The sequence below is a fragment of the Cyprinodon tularosa genome, unplaced genomic scaffold, assembly GCF_016077235.1.
Source record: "Cyprinodon tularosa strain WSP-4 unplaced genomic scaffold, ASM1607723v1 ctg868, whole genome shotgun sequence".
NCBI lineage: Eukaryota > Metazoa > Chordata > Actinopteri > Cyprinodontiformes > Cyprinodontidae > Cyprinodon > Cyprinodon tularosa.
The window spans coordinates 20887-46579 of record NW_024039638.1 but is presented as its reverse complement, the minus strand read 5'-3'; the positions used below and the strand labels follow the sequence as shown (position 1 = coordinate 46579).

The 25693-nt window shown below is 39.1% G+C and overlaps 2 protein-coding genes across 4 annotated transcripts in view; one reads left to right on the top strand and one right to left on the bottom strand.

Moving 5' to 3' along the window:
* Positions 1 to 11302, top strand: part of yeats2 (YEATS domain containing 2) — a 30326-nt gene extending 19024 nt beyond the window's left edge. For all 3 annotated transcript variants that reach the window (XM_038273304.1, XM_038273303.1, XM_038273302.1), the window contains exons 20-30: positions 1565 to 1928; positions 2017 to 2151; positions 2400 to 2528; positions 3177 to 3327; positions 5409 to 5485; positions 5584 to 5663; positions 7304 to 7508; positions 7964 to 8199; positions 8301 to 8375; positions 9457 to 9530; positions 9898 to 11302. In XM_038273304.1, coding sequence (XP_038129232.1) covers positions 1565 to 1928; positions 2017 to 2151; positions 2400 to 2528; positions 3177 to 3327; positions 5409 to 5485; positions 5584 to 5663; positions 7304 to 7508; positions 7964 to 8199; positions 8301 to 8375; positions 9457 to 9530; positions 9898 to 10006 — 1635 coding nt within the window. In that variant the 3' untranslated portion in view covers positions 10007 to 11302. The remainder of the gene's footprint in view (positions 1 to 1564; positions 1929 to 2016; positions 2152 to 2399; positions 2529 to 3176; positions 3328 to 5408; positions 5486 to 5583; positions 5664 to 7303; positions 7509 to 7963; positions 8200 to 8300; positions 8376 to 9456; positions 9531 to 9897) is intronic.
* A 710-nt stretch (positions 11303 to 12012) lies between these two features.
* On the bottom strand, positions 12013 to 23523 carry map6d1 (MAP6 domain containing 1). The gene is made up of 4 exons (XM_038273286.1): positions 23264 to 23523; positions 22663 to 23175; positions 19402 to 19729; positions 12013 to 12604 (listed from the first exon to the last, which is right to left on the bottom strand). Exons 2-4 carry the CDS (start codon positions 23163 to 23165, stop codon positions 12527 to 12529), a joined length of 909 nt encoding a protein of 302 aa, XP_038129214.1. The 5' UTR covers positions 23166 to 23175; positions 23264 to 23523; the 3' UTR covers positions 12013 to 12526.
* Between the last annotated feature and the right edge of the window lie 2170 nt (positions 23524 to 25693).

Here is a 25693-nt window from a genome sequence, read left to right as displayed (position 1 = left end):
GACAGATGATTAAATCTATTCTAAAGTGCATAATGGTATTCCGGTCTCTTCTATCTACAACAGTACAAGTTTGCAAAAGCAGATGCAGAAGTGCTTCAACATCTAAATTTAAGATCACACACTAGTTTTTTGAAGCTATAATTGAAATAATCCAGATTGACGGTGGATGTTTCAGAGGAGCTGAACATTTTTTATTCTATTAATGGGGAACTGTTGTTCAAAATTGAGGTTTTGCACATATTTGTACTTCCATTTGTGTCTTTATCGCTTCTTGGCTGTTTGGCGATAAGTTTGTGCTTTTGTGGTCAGTTTCGGTTTATTTATTTTGTATCTGTGAAAACAACTTTTCAATTATTTTATCACCGGGCACTGCGCCTAGAAACAGCAAAACAAAACAATAATATATAACTTTAAAATAAAGGAAATAATCAACTGGCATTAATGAATTCTGGTATTATGCATAGAACAGACAACTAAAGGTAAGCGTGATGCTAATTCCTTAGGCATGCTTGCATTCATAGCGTCTTATTTTTCTCTACAACAATCAAAATGCCTTCTAGAAGTATGATATACAATCAAACACTAACTTTGAGCTAAACACTCAGATGTTTCTAGGCAGTTGAGAAGATATAACAGGATAGTTTAAAGGGGAACACCGGTTTTTTTACATTCGGCCCTTGATTTTATGTTATTACATCATGTTCTACTCACCAATATCAGTCATACACACTCTGCTTTGTTTTTGAAAAATATAGATATAAAAAGTAAAACCTCGGATGTCTGCGGGACAGTGATTTACCTACAGGTTATGAATGCTGGCGTACCATAAAGAATAAAGTATGAACAGTTTAGTTTGTGCCTTCAATTCATTGCCCATAGGAAGATAATACTTGGATATAACAAAACCGAATGTCTTTGGAACAGCTCCAAATGAAACAAAACTAATATGGGTGAGTAGAACATGATGTAATTACGTAAAATCAAGGGGCCAATGTAAAAAAACAAAAAAAAAAAGTGTTCCCCTTCAATGTAGCGGAAACTTGGCTTTACGGTGGTTCATAAGAAATTCGGCTTCTTCTTTATCATTCAGAAACCACTTATTGCATCCTTGCTGGTTGGGCAGGAGGCTCCACTTGTTCAGCCTCTGGGTTTGACTAAAGGCAAAATGAGTATGGTTTTAAATAAATAAAATAAACTGTTTTTGGTATTGAAGCCAGGCCAATGCAGCACCCCAGTCTAATTCTCTCCATGAAAAACGATCAAACTGTGGTCAGCTCTGTCAAATGTTGCAATACCATCTAGAAGCATAAGGTTCACGCTGATCTCTAAAGCAGCGGCTAAAAAGATGCAATTAAGATATATTTTGGTCTTTTGAGAGGAAAAGAGTGTTTGGAGTTTGGTCAGGGGTTTACTCAGACTGATGGAGGTCGATTAACTAACCTGATGATTTCTGCTTTTTCTACAAAGGAGAGAAGAAAGTTATTATAACTAAATATAAAAATATATTTAGTAAATTAAAAAATGTTAAATAATTGATGATTATTGTATTTCTATGTCCTCACAGGCTGCTGATGGTGGGAAGCCTGCCTCTCAGCCCCACTCACTCCTGGTGTCAACCAACCAAGCAGCGGTCATCAGCGCAGCAAAAAACACCAGTGCTACCGGTGGCAGCAGCCTGTCCAAGGCAGCGGTGGCTTCTTTGGTCAAAGGAGCTGCCACAGTGACCAAGAGCGCCACTGGATCAACTGGGGCGGTGGTGTCGCTCCCAAAAGGGGTCACAAACATGCCTGTCGTCAGCATGTCCAAAGGAGCTGGTGTGGGCACCGTGGTGGGTGTTCCCAAGAGTGGCGGATCCTCTTTAGTTCCAGCATCGTCGTTAGTCAGCGGGGTGGCAGCTGGGGGAGGAAAGACAAGTACAGCGCTCTCAGGTTAAAATAAAAATACCTTGATCAGGATATTCTGAGTTGCCAATTTTTTTTTTGCATATTAAATAAATATTTGTTTTGTTTTTGTCAGGCATGCTGAAGATTCACTCTGCAGGCTCCAGCTCCCAGCAGACAGTCCTAACTATCCCTGCTAATCAGCTGAAGCAGCTCGGAGTTGGCACTGGCTCTGCCGGGCTGCAAACCATATTTATGCCTGTTGGTAAAGGTGAGGCATTGTTTGTTGAAAACAAATAATACATCTTACAGATGAGAAAAAAAGAATGTGAAACTTATAATATTCTTATCAGTTGTATTTTTTTTTTGTTATGTTCTTTACAAGTTTAAAAGCAGAAATAGTTTAAATTCAGACAGAAATCCAGGCGTTTATATAGTCTTTTATTGTAAGGTCGTTAAGCATTACAAATTTACCAAATTTTCTACTGCTGTCTAAAGTTGTGTTTTCTTTGTGTATAGTGGTGTCTAAAGGCCCAGTTTCCAACAGTGCTTCCTCCTCCTCCCCATCCACACCCCTTGGAGCTGCTGGAGCTTCCTTAAGCCCTGCCAGCCAGATCCCACTATCACTAGTCCCACCTCTGGCACAAGGTAAGAGGAGCCCATCCTCAGTCTAACCGCGGTTCTCCTATCAGATCACTAATTAATTAATCAGTATAATTACAACTTAACATTAAGTAAGGTCATAGAATCAATTATCTATATTTCAGGGCTTAGAAGTATAAAATAAGAAAAGAATTTCCACAAAAACCCTATATTATCCATAGTTAGGTGTGAAGTTTATTACTGTTCATTGTTGTCATTGTGTTGTTGTTGTGAGTTTATCAGGCTTTAACACTCTACAAAACTTATAATAAATAGGATGAAACAATCCTAACAGTTGAAAATTAAAGCTTTTATGTCTTGGCATAATTATCCTTTCAAAACTGCCCTGTTATCGTTTCTTTAGAAAAAAAAAAGCAGAATGCTCCTATGGTATATTACAACCAGCTAAACTTTATGGTTAATTTTATTTTTTGTTGTTGTTTTTATTAGAGGACAAAAGCAGAGATTAGAAATGGACGAAAAATAAATGATGAATTTATTGCTATTGATACTGATGTGCTTGTTGCAATAATTACTTTATCACCATTATGATATTATCTAATAGGTAACTCTGTTACATTTGGTTCAATTTAATTGTGCAGGGCGTGTTTCCTTTGTTTACCATGTGTCTCTGCTCTCCTGTTGTTTCCACAGTGAAAACGGAACCCAGTTCTGGCCCAGCAGTCACAGCTGGTCCATCCACCCCTGTTTCTATGCCGGCTCCATTATCGTCCCATGTCCCATCTGCAGCTGCTGCTGTTAAGCAGGAACAAGGAGCAGATACATCCGCACATGATCTCATCAAGTAAGGACCAACAGATTTTATTGTTTAGTGACATCAATTATGATTTCCTATCTCCGCTTCTCCATTAGCATGTAATCTAGACGAGGATGGGCTGGTTCAGTCCGGTTTGGTTTGATTTTCCATTTAGTAATATCTCAATGGGGCGGGATATTTGATTGCAAGGTGACTCTACAGTCCTTTAGTTTAAAGGTGATGTGATTTGCAGAGACACAAACGCAACAAGAGCCTAGACTGCTGCTCTATTTAAGGCTATTATCAGGAACCAGAAAAAAAGAAGAAATCCAATGAAGGTTGTGGGAAACTAGATCAGCACCTTGGATATGTACAGGAGAGAGAGGAGCCATTTAGAATCAGTGACAGGATACAAGCTAGAGGGAATGTGAATTTAAACTAATACTAACCAATGCTATTGCTATTAGTGCTCATATACAATAGACCCAACGTACACAAATCCAGGATGCTTCATCTAGCTGTCCACAGCTCTCTTGATCTCCTCTTTTACTTTAATGGAGCAGAGGTCCGATGTGTGGGTGTCTCTAAAAATCACATCAAATCAGATTTTATGGCCTCATTGAAACAAAAGATCCTTCTCTTATGTAAAGTTGTCAGTGCTTTTCTGATTGCACAACATTCAAACAAGCAAAACACAGTTGTTTCCTCAGCCTGCCCCCTTTGCATCCTGTCTCTGCTGTCAGCTAATGGCGAGTCAGTTGCCATTTGCTGAATGTACTCAGTCCTCAGAATCGCCCAGCTCTTCTGTTCTCATTTTTATATATTTGTTATGCACCATTTTGGTCAAGGCTCTGCTTATCCTCTGCATATCTTCACAGCTAACTCTGGTAAAGCGTTTTGGCTGAAGCACTTTCACCTTCATTTGAATTTATTTGAAAAAGAGTTGACTAAAATTCATACCTTCACAACAGGAGGCAATAACATCCACAATAAAAAAGCTTTATTGCTCATTATGATTGCCGGCATATCACCCTCACTTCTGGTGTAAACACAACAGTGCTGCATGAATTGAACTTTACTGCTGCAGTCTGTGATAAAGTTAAGGCAACACTTGTTTTTTTTTTTTTTTAATAATGTGTAGATTGGGAACTTTCCCAATCACAGCTTGTTAAAAAAAAAAAGTGCTAGGTAAAGCGTTAACACTACCAACAGAAACAAGCCTGTTTTATTGGATAATTTAATACAAGGAGGATTTATTTTTAATGTCAAAATACTTTCTGCAAACAGATGTGCAAACAGTGGTGTGATGGGGATATTCCCCAGTAAAGATTTTGCCACTAACTATATAAAAAAGCTAATCTCATCCTGTAGACAACCCTGTTAGATGCCCTAATGATGTAGTAGATGCACCATGTTGTGAAAAATGTTGTGAAAAACTACTACGCCAACAAATACAACTATTCTCTACTATAAAGATATCATCCGCTGTACCTTAGCTTGAGTAATAGTTTGTTATGAACAATAATGGGGATGGGGTCTTAGACTGGTCTCAACCTGTTTTTTTTCCTGGTCTTGGTCTCATTTTCTTCCGTCTTGACAAATTGTATCAAGGCAGGTTCCAAACTTTGTCGTATTATACAAAAAGACATGGAAAAACTCATTTTAATCTTCACCAGGAGACGCACATAACACTGAATGTGAATCAAACACATTAGTGATCAGAGCACAGCTGGATCCCACCATCTCACACTAAATAGAATGGTTTTATTACCAATAATGACCATTAAATTTTAATGTGAGAAAGTTTATAACAATCATTTGATCTTTGATTGTTGCCATTTTTGATCCATTGCTTTAAAAAAGGGATAATTTAGCTGCAGTCTTGCTTTCAGAGTACATGCCTGATGTCTCACCACCAAATATGTCCTCGGTTGACTCCATCTCTAATCAAAAACTGTGACCAATAGGTTCATATATTTATAATAAAACATTCTTTATCATTGAATCTTTACGCGGGGAAATATGACTGATAAAGATGTAGAGGTATAATGTGTTGGTAATGAATGTGTGATAATGCAACTGCATTAAATGTTGTGGTAGTAAACCATAACGATTGCCTCTTCCCTCAGCACTGAACACATAGAAACGATGATGCAGCTGCTAACTGCTGTGGTCAAGAAGTTCCCTCTAATTGTACCAGATAAGAGTAAGTAGCTTCACCTTCATTGGTCATTTTTAACACCCAGATAACTGTTTTTGTGCACTTTTCCCCCGGTATGTTTTAAAATCTCTGTCTCTGTTTAGCTGAGGATTCCCATCCATTCTGTGCTTCTTCAGTAGAACAGTATTATTCTTGGAATATTGGAAAACGCAGAGCATCAGAGGTAACAAAAAAAAAATATAACAGACTTTATTAATTATTATATGGTCAAGCTACAGTTAGTCTGTTTTTTGTGTCTGTCTGTGTAATTGCTCAGTTACCATGTGGCCACACTTTGAATTAGAAGATGTTTAGATCAAGTTTGATTAGCTTCATATTTAACCTGCACCTAAGTGGGAAAAGAGCGTCTGTTAACAAAGCTTAATTTATCGTTTTCAAGTTGATATGAGTTTGATTATAATCTGCCTTTGGGCTGTTTTGTGTCGTAGTGAGCTTTACGCTTGTCTCATCTTTCTGTCAGGTCAGATTTGTATCTTTGCCTCATCATCTTGTCCCTTTATAACAAGTTTATCAATAGCTTAAACAACTAGCCTGTTTTAACTCATTGCTCTAATTTTCATTTATAAGACAAACCCAAACATGGATATGTACAGCTAATTTCCTATTTATATGGATTGCAATAAACTTATACTTAGTGAAAAGTTAATTACAGACTATATCATTTGTTTTGTTTTTTATTGGGCTTATCTGTTTTAATAACATATGTGATTTAAGCAACCCCTATGGCCCCCATCAAGCAATTACAATGTAAAAAAAAACAAAAAAAAAACACAGTATCTAGAAACTTGCCATTTACAACATTAAGAAATCAACAAGATATAAAGAAAAATCTACATCAGACATTAAAAGCAACTTGAAGAGAAAAAAGAGAATTTCGAAGGGTTGATAGTTAAACAAGTAAGCAGATGGTGCAGTGAGAGAACTGGAGGAGTGATGGTGCATCTAAGATCAAGGAGACTTGGAGATTAAAGTTAAGAAGAGATTTGAAAGTGAGCTGAAGTTTAGAGAGAAGTCATTGAAGTTGTTTGTCTGCAGTAATATGATCAATAAAAGGAGGTCTGGAGCTACACAGGTGAATGTTTTTTGCAGTAATCAGACTAAACAAGAAAAGAGGTGTTAGTTACTGCTATTGACTGGCTTCCATGTAAACTAAGTTAAACAAATTAAATATTTTTTATGCAATTTCCAAAGTTTAAGATGACATGTAAGCTCCTGACGAGAAAAGGAAGAATAGGAAGTTGTCAGCATAAAGAAGAAATCTATGAGATTTATCCAAAGCAAATTGGTTTCCTGTATAGAAATCCATGCAATTGCAGGTGGAAGTGGGGTTAGGCTTTGAAGATACGTAGATGGCTTTATCATTAGTGCACAAATGGAATTGCCCTATTACCTAAAAATGTGACCACAAATTTAAAGATGAAAAAAACTTAAAAGAATAGGGAAACCCTGGGGAACTCCTCTGACAACAGCGGAAGCTTGTGATCTAAAATATGTTACTTGTTACAGTTTTTAAGGTACAACGTTAAACCAAACATCTGAGCAATCAATTATAGGATAGAATAAAAAATCCCTTTCTTGTTCCTAAATGGGGAAATTGTGGTATTACAGCAGCAAAAGCATTACAGCAAAAATAGACACACAAATGGGGACCTTAAGAAGTGTATAAAAATAACAGAATGGTAGAGGTATAAAAAAGATAGAGCACTGTACTGCCAGTTTCTAACTTAGTAGGAGAAAATCTAAAAGCATAAGTAGGGCAAGGCAAATTATTTTACTGATATAATTTTGTTGGTTTCTCCATAGCTTCAGCGTGCAGTTGCAGTGAAACGGGTTGTCCAGGACGTCCTGGATCGCTCACCTCGACTACAGGCCCTTACACCCCCAAAGACCAAAGAGGTTGTCCAATGGTGCCGACAAAGGGGCTTCACTCCACCTGACCCTGAGCCCCAACTCAGGAAGGATGATGAGTCCATCGAGGACATCCTCACACAAATCGATAACGAACCTGGTAGGTTTCTGCCTATGTTTGACATTTTGTTGTTTCTAAGCAGCGCTTCCTAAATACTTTCTTTAAATTCAAAGGGGGGAGGGGCAGATCTTTGGATTCTATTGTTTTCAGTGGACAATTGTTTCCTGCTCAGTGTTTAATGCGTAGGTGTAATGAATGCTTCTGCAGTTAGCACTTGATAAAGTAATATGAATGCTGGTCTGTGAGTGTGAAGGTGGACTCTGTGACACCAACTCTGTTGATACGGAGACAGACCTTATTTATCCAGTCTTTTGTCTCTGAAAGGTGAGAGACGGTGCTGCTTAGCTCAGTGAGTCATTGCCTGGCCAGATCCAATGATAATCATTCTTTTGTTCCGTTTCTCACTTTGTCGTTTAAATAGGATGTTTTTCTTATTATCATATTGCTGAATTGAAATGAAAAGCTTCTCGTTTACAACCCCAAAAAAACTCCAGAGTGCCCATCGACCCTCAGCAACTATGAGGAGCTGGTTCTACGGTTGGAACAGATGCAAGCCCTGCTGAAGACTGAACCTGAGGAAGAAGATGATGAAATAGTGGACATTGTCACAGTGACTCCTCCCTGCCAGAAGCTGAAGGTCAAGGAAGAGGAACAGGAAACTGACGTGGAGCCTAAGTTTTTCCTCGGTCCCTGCATGTCCTCTCAGTTTATCAGTGAAACAGCTCAGCAGGTTTGGAGCCCCTCTCAGAGCTTCTGAAAGTTACCAATTTATGTTTGTTTGTTTGTTTGTTTGTTGGGGGAGCTTTGCTATGACCTTTTTGTTTCTTTCAGGTTGGCGTAACATTTCAACCAGTAGAAGTGGAGAAGAATGTGTTTGCTCCAGTAATCGAAGCAATGATTTTAAAGGTCAGTGCCTGCGCCAGGGCTGATGCTATCCCAACAGTTTTAATCATAAAGTGATAAAGTTTGAGCTTCTTTTTAAACGTTCTGGAAACAGTTTGACAGCACTTCATGAAAACATTTAGAAGGTAGAAGGCACAGCGTTATGTCCAAGCTGGTGAACCTAATGGTGCAGGTAGCGTTCTCCTGGTGCGCCCAGCGTACTCCCTCAGGATTTTCATCTAGAAACCATACAGGCTCCAATATTGTTGAAAAGTTGTTCAGGTTATAAATTAACTAAGTGAACCAAGATCAACATACCACCACAGTGTTTGACTGTCAGTGAGATTTTCTTTACTGCAAAGCTGCAGATTAACTTTCAAAAAGCTCAACTGATAGATATCACTAACTTTGTCATCTGTTAGTAAATTTATTCAGATTAGACATAAAGTTTTGCTTCTTTAAGGGCATCTCACAGGTTCTCTTTAAGTGAGAAATAAAGGGCCATCTAGGCTGATTAGAATTATTTCTTCCCAATAAAGTTCAGATCATCATCTTAAAGCCCTGTTCATATTGACTCACATTATTTCAGTTTGTTGCATTGTTGCCTTGCAGCAAGAAGATTATGGGTTTAGTGTCTTTTCTGCATGGAGTTTGCATGTTTCCCTGAAGTCCAAAAAAATTTGACGCTTGAGTTAATCTGCGATTCTTACTTGGGGTGTGTGCTTGTTTGCATGTCTATGTGTTGTCCTGTGGTGGAATGGTAACCCATCAGGGTGTAGCCCACTTTTTGCAATAGACTGCTGGAGACCAGTCCACCATCACTCTGATGGATTGTGCAGCATTCACACGGCAAGATTGTCACGGTGATTTCTGCCCTAATCCTTCTCTTCTGAGAGGTCCAGATAATCAGGGTGCCAACAGGTTAACAACCAAACATGTTTGAATCGGGTGGGTGGGCGGGTTAATGGATGGATTGATTGATTGCTGATTTTACATTTAGCCCAAAGAGGGGACAATGCTTCTTCCCAGCTCTACGCACACTTTGAGTGAATTTCCATGTACTCTTCCCAGGTTTCCTTTTATCTTGTGACGCTGTGTTTTTCAGGCTACAGAGCAGTTTGCCAGCGATATCCTGAGAGAAGCTCTGGCTGGTGCCTACGCTAAATCTCTTCCAAACAGGTCAGCTTTTTTTGTTGCTTAGTAGTGCTCCATTTTTCACTTAATTTATCATATCTGCAGCTTATCCAGGCCACCAGTCTGTTGTGATTATTTTTTGTTTTTTCCCCTATGTCCTTGTTTATAATCATGAAACAAAATAGTATTGGGAATCTTTGCTACATGGAGTTAGTGCTGGTTTGGTTCTGCTGTCTTTAGAGATTAATTATCATATCGGTCCTAGATTGCAGAAAGTTACGTCAGTTTTTTCACCACAATATAAACCTAATTGATCAAAGCTCAGTATCCAGCATGATGTTTGTAGGTCCTCCGGTTTTGTGGAGTTCTGAGTTTTACGTAAGATCCTAACATGGACCTGTTTGGGTTTCAGAGCACCAAGGGAGATCACAGCCATGAACATCCACCAAGCCGTCAGTAGCATCCCAACCTGTGACTTCCTCACAAATGCACACATGGGTTGCCTGACTAAGGACACCTGAGGCCAAACAGAATCTGACTTTGAGTAGAAGCGGACGTGTTAAACAGACGGGGAGCCATAAGGAAGAGACGCTTCTCTTGACGTGAATAAATGCGTCCATAGTCGGTCCCATTGGCTCAGGAGGCACAGCAACAGCTGAAATCATGAACTCAATGAGTGAAGGGCTCAGCTTGCTCCAGAGCTGCTGAGTGACAAACCTTTTTAATACTTTGTATGGTCACCTTTTATTTCTGTTGGAAAGAAGCCACATCATGATGTCTGTGTTATTTAATTCAGTGTAGCTGTTCTTCTCTCATACCTCATAACATTATTTCAGTGATGAAGTGTTCATACCAGAGAGGTGCTCGTAGGGGAAATAAACCCTGTGTGAATTATGGAGCTAGAAACTGTCCTCCCTGCAGTCTCTTTGGGTTTGATGCATTGGATTTCTGTTTTTGTTTTTCTTTTAGCTGGAGGAAGCTGTGATTTACAGCATATTAAGAACGCTAATGATAATCTGGGTGTTCTCTCTCTGGGTACTTTATATCCAACAAGAGGTTCTCCCAAAGGTGTTGCTGCTATGGCAACGAGTGATCATCATCACCCATACCCTTTATCCTTTTAATGTCTTTCAGTGTTACCCAGCCAGCAGAAATAATTATAATGCAACGGTAAAATACAAGTTTGCTGACTTTTTTTTTTCTTCATAAAACTTGTTTTTGTCTGACATTTGACACTAGTTGAATGATTTTCATTGTGAACTAGTGGTTATCATTCACAATAGTTGGAACTGTTGTCATATCCATCATGCTATGTATGATACTCACCAGTACTCACCACTGACATTTGTTAATTTTTGGTTGTCCAGTGTAAGTGACGTTTTTAACCTTCAAAGCTTCAGCAGAGTGAGCAGATAGTGGAAATACAGACCTGAAATAAGCAGCAAAATGGTTTCTATATGGGGAATGGTGTGCATAACCAGTACGTGAATTAGGATGCATTCAAATAGTATTTAAATGTTTAGTTTTTTTCTGTTTACCATGGAAATATTTATTTGTACCTAAACAACTGAGTATGCGTGTTCTTCTTAGAGTAAATGAAATTATTTGGTGAGTATTGTTAAGTGTTTGTCATTCAATAAACATGAGCGTGTGTGCTGTTGAGCTTTGAGTGAAAGGAAACGTAAGCTGATTGGCCTGTTTAACCGAATGAAACCATTGTACAAAATACTGAAACCCTGTTTTGTATTTTTTTTTTTGTGCAAACCAAAAATATGATCAATATTCTTATAATAAACAGAGTAAAATCTTTCTTAAAATCTTGGAGATTAAAAAGTTCATTGATCTACATGCTTGTATGGATGAGCTGTGTGTCAATCTAAGCAGAGTTTCGGTATGAACTGAAAAAGATCGTCAGAATGATTCTCTAAATAATTTGGAGCTTTAAATGTCCACAGTGGGATGATGGTGTGAACTCTGCATAAGTGAACAGGAAACAAAGCTACAATGAGATTCTGACTCGAGGCGTCTTAAGAGCTGATCTACATTTTGAGGAACTCACGGTTACCTAGGTAACCAATGAAATACCGAGAGTGCCTCGGTAATACTTTAATTTTATCACAGTTTAGTAAATCCTTTTAAATGTGGTCAATAAAAGAAGCTTTGAATAAATAAAAATGTAGTTCAGAAAAGTTTAATTTTTGTTAAAAAAAAAAATTATAAATATATTTATATATATAAAACCAACTCTGTATGATAGTTTTAATGTTAATCGTCTTTAAGATCTGAAAATCCCTAACTTTGTTTTTCATGATTGACCCAAAGCTTTTATAATCTGATGATTTAACTGATTTACTTAAATTGTGTTGGCCTCTTTGCATATGATTAGAACCTGTCATAAAGTATTTTTTATATCCATTAAAAGAAAATGTGTAGATTTGAACTCTAATCTGGAACCAGCAGCTGAGTAAAGACACGCACCAGGCCTAGTGAATATATTTTTTATTGTTATTCAACATCTTACCTTTTTCTTTTTTAGGTATTATCCCAAAATGGACTAAACAATATCTTCTTTAAAGGTGAACTGAATGTAAAGGTAATAAATTGTTTTCAGGCAGATTTCTAATGACACCAAAGCGCAGCATAGCATTACAAGCAAACACACTTTCTGACAAATCATGTCTTGGATTATTGTTGCAGATTCAACAGTTTGTGCGTTGAAGATAAGAGAGCAGGCACACAAACACAAACATACAGAGCAGCCAGTTTCTGTGTATATAACCGAAATAAAACAAACACAAAAAGGAAAAGTGTATCTAAGCTATTCTGTGACATGCGTTTCATTTATAGGAGCAGGAAGTCTAGAGTAGTATCAAAAGATGTGGTTCAAATCTCCACCTGGGATAATAAGCTGCTGCTCAACAGCGTTCACAACAACAACATTCCCTTGCATAGATTCTTGTGTTGTGGAATGGGCTTGAAACATTCCCGTCTGGATTCCTTAATGTGAACAAAGTGGAGTTGGAGGAGAGTCGAAGCAGCTGTCAGATGTTGAAGACCCTTGATCCACTTTGAAAGACCGCAGAAGGGTTCGGGGGCAGTTTGGTCCTCACCAGATGCTCCTGCGTGAAAGAAGGAGACAGAGAGATGGATGTCAGCGGCAGCCATGGTGCTCTGACTGATTCCATGAAATGAAAAGAGACTCCCTGGACAGTGCCGTCACACAGCATCAGGTCTGCGTCTGAGCTCCACCAGACATGATTGTGTTACTGTTTCCATCTTAGAGTTGCTCCCCTCAGCTGAATGAACCATTAAAAAGAATCTTTCTCTACAGATGCTCCTGCATCGGCGATGCAAACATCTCAAATCTAACCTCTCACACAACAGCAGCTGCATTTATATGACTCTAAATCTGGTCAGAATAACCTCTAATCTCATGTCCCTGAATTATCTCCTGGGCATCATTTTTTGACAAATTATTTCCAATTATTTTTACATCTTTAGGAAGTTTTTTGAAACAAGAAGAATTTATGAGTAGCCCAAACTTTAAAATTATTATCACTCAGCCAATAATGTGTTTTTTTGGAAGCCTGTTTCTGCCATATGAAAGTAAAAAAATGGCAAATAGAAAGTCTTAATTAGTTAAAAAGTCATAATTATGAGATTCAAAGTCATAATTTCTCACTTTCAGTCATAATTATGAGATATTGAACTTTCAAATGTTGTATCTCATAATTATGACTTTCTGTTTGGCATTTTTTTTTTTTTATGTGGCAGAAACGGGCTTCCATATACACTATATTGCCAAAAGTATTTGCTCACCTGCCTTGACTCACATATGAGCTTAAGTGACATCCCGTTCCTAATCCATAGGGTTCAATATGACGTCGGTCCACCCTTTGCAGCTAGAACAGCTTCAACTCTTCTGGGAAGGCTGTCCACAAGGTTTAGGAGTGTGTTTATGGGAATTTTTGACCATTCTTCCAGAAGCGCATTTGTGAGGTCGCACACTGATGTTGGACGAGAAGGCCTGGCTCTCAGTCTCCGCTCTAATTCATCCCAAAGGTGTTCTATCGGGTTGAGGTCAGGACTCTGTGCAGGCCAGTCAAGTTCATCCACACCAGACTCTGTCATCCATGTCTTTATGGACCTTGCTTTGTGCACTGGTGCACAGTCATGTTGGAAGAGGAAGGGGCCAGCTCCAAACTGTTCCCACAAAGTTGGGAGCATGGAATTGTCCAAAATGTCTTGGTATGCTGAAGCATTCAGAGTTCCTTTCACTGGAACTAAGGGGCCAAGCCCAGCTCCTGAAAAACAACCTCACACCATAATCCCCCCTCCACCAAACTTTACACTTGGCACAATGCAGTCAGACAAGTACCGTTCTCCTGGCAACCGCCAAACCCAGACCCGTCCATCAGATTGCCAGATGGAGAAGCGCGATTCGTCACTCCAGAGAACGCGTCTCCACTGCTCTAGAGTCCAGTGGCGGCGTGCTTTACACCACCGCATCCGACGCTTTGCATTGCACTTGGTGATGTATGGCTTGGATGCAGCTGCTCGACCATGGAAACCCATTCCATGAAGCTCTCTGCGCACTGTTCTTGAGCTAATCTGAAGGCCACATGAAGTTTGGAGGTCTGTAGTGATTGACTCTGCAGAAAGTTGGCGACCTCTTCGCACTATGCGCGTCAGCATCCGCTGACCCCGCTCCGTCAGTTTACGTGGCCTACCTCTTCGTGGCTGAGTTGCTGTCGTTCCCAAACACTTCCATTTTCTTATAATACAGCTGACAGTTGACTGTGGAATATTTAGGAGCGAGGAAATTTCACGACTGGATTTGTTGCACAGGTGGCATCCTATCACAGTTCCACGCTGGAATTCACTGAGCTCCTGAGAGCGACCCATTCTTTCACAAATGTTTGTAAAAACAGTCTGCATGCCTAGGTGCTTGAATTTATACACCTGTGGCCATGGAAGTGATTGGAACACCTGATTCCAATAATTTGGATGGGTGAGCAAATACTTTTGGCAATATAGTGTATTTTTGTGTAGTTTGCATATCGAATATTAGGTGTGACTGAACATGTACTCTAAATTAAGATGAATTTAGTTGCATTTGTACTCCTATCAAGCTGAAGATGAAAATCTGCCTTTATGGCTTTTTGAGTAAATAATAAAAAAAAGGAAAATAATAAGGTATGCATGTCATTTGAGCATTTTATTGGGAGGGACTTCCCAGCACAGTGGGCTGCTGCAGAGAAAGCTGTATTCGTTCAGTAAGCTGGATTGTTGAGACGTTTTTCACATCCCCCCAACAAACACACACACACATTCAGTCTTTTCTGCTCTGTGCAGCGTGAGCGCTGCCTCTCTCCTAAATTAGATTGGTGCTGAACAAGACTGCAACCCGACGCAACATTGCACTTTAACAGATAATCCATCAGATGATGCACCCAGTTCTCTCTCCTCCCTCTTCATGCTTGCTGCCACTTATCATTCGTATGATGAATCTCAAACCTCTCACCTTATATTTTTCCCGTCTCTCCCTCCCTCACCCCCATCTTAACACAATGCTGCTTTGAGTCCTGCCAACTTGGCACCAAGCTTTCCCTCTGTGGTCCCGGTAGCGTGGGAATGGGGATGAGGTCCAAGTGAAAGAATAGAGGTAGATCAGACCAACAGGAAGTAAAAATCCAGGGAATGAGGATAATAACTTGGCCACAGTCAAAAAAGGACTGTGTTTTGCCTTCCCTTTTTCTGCTATGTCATTTTGTGAGAGTTTGTTTTGCCAGCAGAACGCCTTCACTTCACACAGTATCTCAGCTGTGACTCTTCTCAGCAAACTGACAGTGTTTTCTCTCCTTTTAACGTTGAATCATCCAGGCACCTCACCTACAGAAATGTTCTGTAACCAATCTAGAACCATATGTTCGCAACATCCCTTGGCACCCCTGGTAAAAATGTGGAAACAGTCTTAAAATAAATGTGTCTTTCACTTAGGTAGCATAATGTCCCTCTTTAATTTGACTACATTTACTTGTCTGTGTCAGATGATCTATATTTCTCCGTTGAAAGAGCCGCTACCCTGCAGGACTTACCAAGCTATTGTCAGTTGACTAGTTCTGCCCATAAGGGACACGCAGTGGACATTTAATCATATATTACTCCATTTATTTTGATAGATTTGAAAGTAAAGATGATTTGAAACGTTTGAAAAGGCATCACAGTCTTAAACTATAGATTAGTCATTGCATACCTCACCTCACTCCTACAGATCAAGGCCAAAAAAGACAAACTCCTACCTATGTGCAAATAAACAGTGCTGTTCTGCTGAACAGTGCTACCTATTTGTGAATTCTCTCCTGAGACAAACATTGCAATAAAACGGTTAAAACAGCTAAAGTAACAATCCCCACCACACTGTGTGATACTGTATCGCCTTTTGAAGAGTATTTGTTACCATGATCTTTGTTTATATAAAGAGAAAAGTGATAATCATCCATGTCAGAATGTCATGTACTCTTTACACTTTCCTCACAGCATAATGGATCCTTTACTGTTCTTAACAGTAGGTTTATTTTTCTTGCATACTTCCTCAGCAACCATAATACTGGAAGTGTTTAATAGTTGTTATGGAGACCTGGTGATATATTTTTGCAAATGGGCTGAAAAGAAATCAAAACTTTACTTTTAAGTTTAAGTTTTCAAAACTTTTAAGTACAAATAAAGGATTTAATTATAACACTTTTTGTTCATGTAATGCCTGGTAATATTGAGGGATCGATGCAATAAGCCGGTTTTCCTTAGCCTCTTAATATCCACCTCATTTTGGGAAATTCTCACCTATTTTGCATCCCCAATGGAAAAGCAAATAACTTAGGAACTGTAAGCCGAAATTACATGTGTGATCTATTATTTGAAAGCTAACAAATTCTAGTTTCTGAATATATAAAGGAAAATTGAGTAAAACACGATCCAAGCTGCATCAGTTCAAACATAACTCAAAGTTGGGGGTTTTTATCCTCGAAAATATTAGGTCTTTTTTGAACAGCAGTAATAAAGACATGCTTGCTTGTTGTGGCTGCTTTGTCATGTTTACATTTTGACATGCTGCTATATCTGTGTTAATTGTGCTTTGGTGCTCACTGTGTCCATAAAAAACTTGGTGGTTGAATTGTGGAGAATCTAAGCTTTCCAATGATGTCTAACATGTCTATATTGGTAAACATTTTACCGCATTCTGAGTTATTAGTTGTAAGCGCTTTAAATAAATAAGCTGAATTAAATTGAAATTGAAATTAATAGAAATTTGTTTGATGTTAGCTGCAGAAACAAAAATGAACATAAAAAAGCAGAATAAAAAAAAAATATTACAAGCATGCTTTGACTATGCTTCCGTTTTCTTTGTTTGATTTGTTTATTACTTTACCTTCTAATCACAAATGATTTTGTAAAGCGTATTTGCCTGTAGCAGAAAATCAATACCAGCACAGGCCCTGTGCCGCCTCCACACGACCCCCACTTCTGGCAATGGAGCAAAATAGAGAAGTGGGTGAAAGGAGGTGGCTTTCAGAATGCATTGTCCCAGCAGGCCATGTAATCCTCTTTGTGCGGTTTAAAACGATTGTTTCCATCATCAATCTAACTGTGCATCTGAGATCATTGCATTATAACGTGTTGTGTTCAGGGACTCTAAAAGCTCAGTCTTGGTGGGTTAAACGTTTTTTTTTTTTTTTTTTTTTCTTGCAACAGCCTCTTGCTTTGAGGTCTTTTGCTATTTTGTTAATCAATTAAAAAAACTTTTTCATTATTTAAAGAATCTCAAGTTGATTTCACAGCATTTTTTAAAATCTTATATGATTTCAGAAATAATCTCTTTGGTCTGGATGCTGATTTGAGGAACAGTGGGATCAGTTCACCTGCCCACCTCTGTCATCTCACTGAGTCAAATTTAGAAAGTAACAGTCAGTTCGACCACTTGAAATGCAGAGGCTCTGCCAAAGCTTGGAGAAGCAATAATTTAACAGAACACCATGCAAGCTGGAGAACCACCATGGACCAATGCTGCCAGAGTGTAAGGCATGCTGGAGTGGGATGTGTAAAGCCCGGTCAGACACCTCTGCAGGGGGTTGGTGAGTCAGTAATGAGTTGGCCCTGAGTGGGCTGATGTGGATTATCATGAGATCAACTTCATTTGCCACCAGGCCAGTTTTTTTTTTGGAAGGGTTCGTCAGACGAATGAATACTCACATGCTTGTACGGAAAAATCCTTATTGCATGCTTCCTACACACTGCCAGCAGCAAAACCTCCTTCACTGTACAAGCTGTGGGCCCTCACTCAAACTGGGTCAGAATTATTTTTAGAGTTGCTGTCCTGTCATTGACATCTCTAACTTTGACCTCCACGCTCATCACACAGGACACCCAGTGGCAAAAATGGTTTAACAGTGCAGACACGGCTTAGAAAAATCATCCAAATAGGCAGAAGGAGGTCTTAATTCACTCCCGTGGATTAATCCTGCTTTTTTTTTTTTTAACAAGCAGATGAGAGCTGGCAATGTGAGGACAAACCCAGAGGACACAACAGAGAGAAAACATATATTCTAGCTTCCTGTTTCTTAATACCCTGCAGCTTAGTAGAGCAGATGTTGCTACACAGACTGGTAGACTACCTGATCTGGTCCAGGTCAGAGTGAACATTCTCCATGCTGGCAGATGGAGCTGAGCGCTGTGGTTGGGCAAGAGGGATGGCACTAAACCTCTGGAGATTCCAATAAACCGCCTAACAAACTGTCACGAAACATTATGATCTGCAAAAACATGCAAGGGGCAGCAGAAAAGGAGCCAGACCGTTTGAATTTAGTATGTGTTTCATTTCCAACCCCTTCCTGTTTCCTAAAATAATCTCACAAACCCATATCTCCCTCCAAGGCTGCACCTGCTATCTTTACAGAAACATGGAATTACTGTAGTTTAATTTTAGGAAAGACTTTCTTCATGCATGACTAGTGATTATCCAGTCAACAAATGATCCTGCTGTATCTTTAAACAGTAGATTATAATAGAATAGAGCAATATTTTTTCCCATATCGGGCATGCAAAAGAAGATTTTTACATCAAAGGTAAAAAACTAAAACAAAACAAAAAAGTATCAAAAATATGTACTTTGAATGAAAGACATTTTCTCTGAGTTTGGTGTTGAGAAACCGTGCAAAAGGTGATACAACAAGCACTAGCTCCTGTGAAAAAAATTGTGAGCGTAACCTTAATTCACCTTACAAAGACCTTTTGCTCCATGCAAAAAGTGTGTTGCGATTGCACAATATATACTACACATATAACTTAAAAGCTTGAGAGATAGAAACTAGGTTATGACTCACTCCCCAGTTTGACAAGACTTTTTGAAGTTTAGCCATTTTTGCACTAACCAAAAAAAATAATAATAATTTGAAAGTTCGATCAAACACTGATGCACAAGACTAAAGATGAAATAATCTAGGATATTGGAGTTGTAATTACAAAGAATTATCAGATGTGCATGATTTTATATGGTGTGTTTCTGCTTACCTGGGCACCATTTGTGGATTCATTGACAGTGAGGGGATCTTATTTAGCAGCTGAGCTGGACCTCATTTAGTAGTCACACTCATTTCCTTTCCCATCATCTCTGTTCTATTCAGGTCAAAGTGATGAGTATAGCACCAGCAGTGTTACCTAACACAGCACACGGCCTGTTTTAAACAGCTGGGTCACTTTGAGCTGCTTTGGGACAGAATGCTGTATCACTTTACTCAGATGCCCCAGCAGCACAAAGCAGCCAAGGAGATAAGTGCAGGTGACATTCAGTAAGAGGGTGCTGCAGTGTTTAATGAATTTCTTTGAAACCATCTAGTTTAAAAACTGAAAATGTGCTTGCCTCTCTCTTGGTTATTCCACTGTGCTCTGTGCTGTCAGGTAGGATGCTTTGCTGAAGGCCTTGGGGGTTCAAGGACCTGCCGACCCGCGGGGCAGCTGAGCTGTGCTGAGTGATGGAGGGAGGCTGGATGATGGAGGTAGCAGATGGGGGGATGAGCTCAGCCTTGTGCCTGCTCATGGACCGGCTGACCTCTCCGCTGTAGGCTGCCTGGTAGCTGGTCTCACATGGGATATGGGTGGCCTCTGTCCCTGGGCTGGAGTATTGAGTGGCTGGATTTCTCCTTGCACTTCTGGCTGGTTTCACCCCTGTCCATGGCTTGTATTCTTGCCTGAAGGAAGTAAAATGCATCAGTATGTTGACTTTAAAGCAGGGTTACCATTAAGTTACAGACCTAATGATGTTGTACTGATGCTTAAAAACTTAAATACTAGAATCTGACCAAAAAAACAAACAAACATAACAGGGCAAATACCTCACACACCAATTTAAAAGTTTCTACCCTACCTGTTTCCTTCTTTGGTTGTAGTTATTTACAAAGCTCTTTGTAAGCCGAACAGATCTGATTTATCCAACATGTTTTTCATTATATGAGCTCTCAAGAACTATTAGCTCCTCTGATAGCACATTTTTAAAAAATCTAAAGCTTTAAGCTGCTGTATTGGTGGCAGAAAGAGTGAAAACGCTTCATAGGACATTAAACATACAACTTTTGTTCTTAGGTGGTGGTTGTGTGTCTGGGTTTCTTTTAACTTGATCTTTAAATAGTTAAAGATTTAAGAATAAACAGCAACTAATCTTGGAGAGTAACTTTAATTTTAGTTAGGTGAATTTAATGTTTTTTTATTTTTTCAATGTTGTTTATTGCATAAATTAGTGTATACTTCTTAATAAAGCAGAAATTCTTTTTTCTGCTTTATTATTTAGTTATTTATTGGATTTTTTATCGTAACATTTAATAAAGCTTCTTTGTCAATTTTTTAAATATTTTTGCTATTATTGTTCTTTTTTACAATGATGTAACTTCTCATTTTTTTGGTGCCTTTTTTATGTATTGTATTTAATGTTCTTGGTCTACATTTACAAATTTGGTGCCACCTGGAGTATATCAGCTTCTTTTGCAATATGTTTTGCATCTGTTTGGTTAGATGGGCGGTTTTTGCTTCATGGGAAATTATTCTAGAATTACAGTTCTCAGGTTGGCTGCACATTGGAGTAGCTATGCTAGATTGATGCAGATTTGCCTTGTTGGAAAAACTTCAGTTCCTCTTTGTGGATCAAATCTTCTTTTTTTATATAGATTTTTTAAATCTGTCTCTGTGTCTTTGATTTTTGTTCTGTTTCAGTTTTTGATTAATTAGTCTCACTCCATGGTGCATTTTCTTTTCTTTAGTGACTTCTCAGCCACCATTAGCACCATAACTAGATCGAACTGCCACCACTAATTATTCCCACCTGTTGCTGTTTATATACCTTCCTCCTCTTCACTTAATGCTAGAATGTAAACTAATCACTACGCTTCTATGTGTTCCCAGAAATTTGTTACACTACCTGCATCCTTCTTTCCTGCCAACACACATCTTGCTTTCCTTTCCTTTTCCTTCGCTCACACCTGAAATGTCTAATCTTCCACCTCTACCATGGACCCCACTGCTTCTCTGCATTTGTTTTCAGTAAAAATAAGGAGATGGATCCTGGAGAGACTGAATCATAATAAGTCAGCCCCAGAGTCCTGAAGGATCTCTGTGGGATTTTGCAGCTTCTCCTAATCCTTATCCTGATCCAGGAAATGGTTCCAGTGATGTGGAAGACCTCCTGCCTTGTTTTGGTACCAAAGGAAACTCTACCAACAGCTGTCAAATGACTATAGACCAATTTCCCTGACATCCTATATCATGAATTTCCCAGAGAGACTCCCTTTGGTCTACATGAGCAACAATCAGAACTAGGAGCTACCGGAATCCTCTACAATTTGCCTACCATCATGGAGTAGGATCTGAAGAAGCCATAATTCGCCTGCTTCAACTAAACCATTCATTTAAACATGGTAGACAGCACTGTTTGGATCCAGCTTTTTATTATTCTTCAGTGCATTCAACACGATTCAGCCTGATTTACTTTGTCAGAGACTCCAGAAGCCTCAGGTTGAGGCAGCAACAATCTTCTGGATCAAAGACTATCTGACAAACAGACCACAGCTTGTGAGACTGAAGGGTCAGCTCTCTTTTCAGTTTTAGTCAGCAACACAGGAGCAACCAGCCACTTGCAGAGACGGTCAATTAGCTGAGCACAGGGAGATGGGGAATCGCTTTGTGGGGAAATAATCCTCAGATCCTGAATGTGAAAAAAAAAAAAACAATGGAGATGAGCTTTAATAGTAAAAGAAATAAAAACAAGCCAAATTTTATTAAAAACCATGGGAGAAGAAGTGGAGGTATTGTACGACTGGAATCCCAACTGTAACACTGTTTACAAGAAGGAGCAGAGCAGACTATACTACCTAAGTACACTTAGGTCCTTCTGTGTTTGCAGCAAGATGCTACTTATCTGTTTAGCATGCTCTCATCTGCCATCATCTGCTGGGGTAACTGAATCACAGCAAATGACTTACAGAAGCTTATCAAGCAGACAAGGCCAGTTCTGGAGATTTTTTTCAACAAAGAAATATTCTTCATAAAATGAAGAACATTATGGACAAGAGTGAGCATCCTCTTCATCTGGCTGTTAAACACCAACAAAGTATCTTCAGCCAAAAGTGTTTTCCTAACCGGTGCAGGACAGACTGAGGAAACATGAGATACTGCAACATTTCATTTCTTAGGGATTATTAAAGTACTTTTTAACTTGAAATGAATTTGAATTGACAGCATTTCGAAGCAATTTGTGCTGCACAAAGCTGTAAGGCATTTGCTACTTTAAAACTAAACAAAACTTTATATTGATGAGTGATGACATACAACCTGCTGTGTGCTCCTGAGCAATAATGTCATGCAACCACCCAGAATAAAAAAAAAAAATATAGAGAGAGATATTTACATTCAAATAATGATTTCCAACTCTTCTTGGAGCATTTTTCTGTATTTTTTGAAACATGATTAATTAGCAGTGATTCTCCCTCTGTGTGCAGGCTTTCTGAGTTCAGTATGGATTTATCTTCACTATAAATAAACTGAGCATGAAAGCAGTCATCAGCAGACAGCTTTCCTCGCTGGGACAGTGATGGGGTGGACAGCGCCCGGTGCTGAAACTACTGAAAGCACATACCTGTAGGAGCTGGTTCTGCTCTCCTCCATCACCTGCTGCTCCAGCCTGTCCCCTCTCCTGTCCCCCACCTGCACGTGGCCCTGGTTACTGTTTACGGTGCCGTCAGAAGCACCATCCCCTCTGTTGCCCCCGTTACTGATCCAGGGGAAATTATCCTTCCTGGGAATGGGCCAGGGTTTGAAATCCTGCTTATACTGGGTGACACTGGGGAACGGCACCCCGGGCGGGTGGTAGTCCTCTCTGGGCTTGTAGCTGGGCTCCTTCCGTGCCCGGGAGGGTCCTCGGGTAGAACTTGCGGGCTCCTGAGGGGACCCTTTCACACGCGGCTCCTGGGGGGTGTAAGTACTGTCGAAGTCGGAGATCTGCTTGGTGACGGAGCGGACCTCGTGCTCCGAAATGTCAGAGTAGTTCTGGATGGTGAGTGGGACAGAGAGGTCCGATTTATCCAACTGATTCCAGAAGCGAGCCAGGCAGCATACTCTGCTGATGCACGGCCAAGCCATAGCATCCACTCTATTCCCCCCCACCCAAAAAAAAAAACCGTTAGAAGAAAAAGAACAGAAAAAAAAAGAAAAGAGTGCAGAGAAAGATCAGAGGTTACATTCAGTCAGAGTGTCCCTCCCTCCACGACTGATTACGGGAAGTCCATGTCAGCAGCAGCAGAGGAGATGAGCCGGTGTCTGTCTGTGGGGGACCGTCTGGTTATTCCTCTCACGTGGTCTGTGATAGTGCTCCCACTATGCAGAGGAATGGGAGACCAGTTCTCCCCCACATCTCCACTCGGATCCCATCGGTCCATAGTCGGGTCTCATCATCCTTGTCCACCTCTACTTTAGAGGATTTCCACGAGCCTGATCAGATGATATATAGCTATGAAGAGTAATGTTACATAACAGCGATGCGGCGCCTTAAGTAGGCTATATTGGGATATATGAAGCAGAGGCGTAGCCAGAACATTTTGATAAGGGTGGCCAGGCAATAACCAATGTACACTGAAGGGTGGCCAAACCAGAACCTTAGGGTCAATCTATACTGATCCAACAGGAAAATAAACAACCACAACATTCATATTTTCCAAATAAAGACAAACTATACTTTCCTAACAAATAGATGCATATATTTAAACATCCATCTAGATGAGATGGATATAGTGGTATAGTGGATAAAGTTCTTTCAGGTTTGAGTTCTGGGTTGAACATCTTTTCTATCATCATTACTTACCTACTTTTATCAATAATAATTCTGCAGAAAATTAATATTTACAAGTACTAATATGTACAAAAAATTTTTATTTACTAAGTTTTTATTAGAATAGTTAACTGAAGACTGACTTGCATATTCTCTTTACCCCATATAACACAAAATCTAGTTCTGAAAAGAGCATGAATTTTGTGCTTTATCATCTTCAATGTTAGTATATTGATGCGTATAACTAACCACAGTGTTTTTGTGGTCAAGTATTTGTTAATCTATAAAAAATTAAAATGTTTTGAATGTTAAGAGTATTACTGCAGTATCACTTGAGAGTATTACTGCTGCCACTTTCAGGATTATGAGAAAAGTATGGTAGGTTTGGCCACAGGGGTGGCAAATGAGTGGGTAAGGGTGGCCATGGCCACCCCTTGCCCCCCTCTAGCTCCGCCCCTGATATGAAGAGGCTGCTCTGCCACACACTTTCAGTGTCTCCACATGTTATGATTATCTTCAAGAAATGTTGGATAATTTAAATTCCCTTTAATATCACTTTCCTTTTATATTATTTCACCTTATTTCATTAACTTTGAGATAAGTGCCCACAAGTTTACATATCCTGTTGGAAATTCCTTTTTGGGAGAAAATTAATGATAGAATATTTTCTTTGACCCATTGATAGTTAGTTGAAGCCATTTAAATTGACCTGAGAACAAAAACAGTTTTAAAAACATAATTCTTGTAATACCTTGATGTAGCTGTGGAGCCATCAGCAACCCATTTTTTTCATAAGAGTGTTATTTAAAATTCTATACTATCATCTATGAACTGAATGTTTAAGATAATCTCAGTGGCTCAATGATCATGAGGTCAGGAGATAAAGATGGATCACTGCAGATTGAACCTTCACTCTTGCAGCAGTGGTGATTAACAGGTCAACTTAACCTAGTTTTAGATCATTATTTGGTTTGGGTGTTCCATGCTCCAGCTCCTGGGATTGTTAGTGCAATTTTTCCTTCAGCATTTTCCAACATGCCTTTTTCATCCTTCCCTCAGTTTTAACCAAATTCTTGAATTTTGTGGCCCCAAACTATGAGTGAACAACTTTACTCCAGGAATTATACATTTTCAAATTAGATTTTTTGGTGTAAAGAGCTTCTTTTATAGTGGTTTTCTTCTGAAGACTTGTACATTAAAAAAATTAAGATAAAATGAAAATATCATTAAGTGAAGCATGCAGAAGTCATCCAGCAGCTGAGAAACTCATGATTTCAAATTAAACATATGAGGCCTATGTGTGGAAATTGGTGCCTTTAGTAGCTATTCAAACCAAGAAATATCCTTTGTGTGCATGTAATCAGACCCAGACCTACAGGTTATAGCAGATTTTCCTTAAGGTTATTTATATTGATTCCTGATGTTGTTTGATAATAAATGGCTTCATGCAACCATTTTCTGTTTGTTTGTTTGTTTTTGTAAAGTCATTCATATTATCCTAATGTGGTTGAAATGATAAAAAAAAAAGTTGTAAAATTAAAATCATTACCAAAATATCTCTTTTCAAGCTGCTGGTATTTGTGATGGACCCATGTGGCATCTGACATGAACTGATCCCCAACAGTTCAAATAATGTGTAATTAAATCATGTCTAATGGACAATTTTACAATATTTGGTGGAATAAAGACGACCTTTACTGATTCGTGTTATCATAGTTTTTGCAAAGTGGTGAGACTAGACCAGAGAGAGAACATCCCAGAATGCGATACTTTGCAGATTTATTCATGTTCCCTCAACTATGTTGTTAATGTTTATGCATTTATTCGACACTTTTATCCAAAG

Excerpts from the sequence above, each read along its gene's own strand:
- map6d1 (XM_038273286.1), bottom strand. The coding sequence starts at position 23,165 with ATGGCTTGGCCGTGCATCAGCAGAGTATGCTGCCTGGCTCGCTTCTGG. Across the intron at positions 19,730-22,662 it reads AGCAGAACCAGCTCCTACAG|GCAAGAATACAAGCCATGGA; the intron begins GTATGTGCTTTC and ends TACTTCCTTCAG. Across the intron at positions 12,605-19,401 it reads GTGGAATAACCAAGAGAGAG|GAGCATCTGGTGAGGACCAA; the intron begins GCAAGCACATTT and ends TCTTTCACGCAG.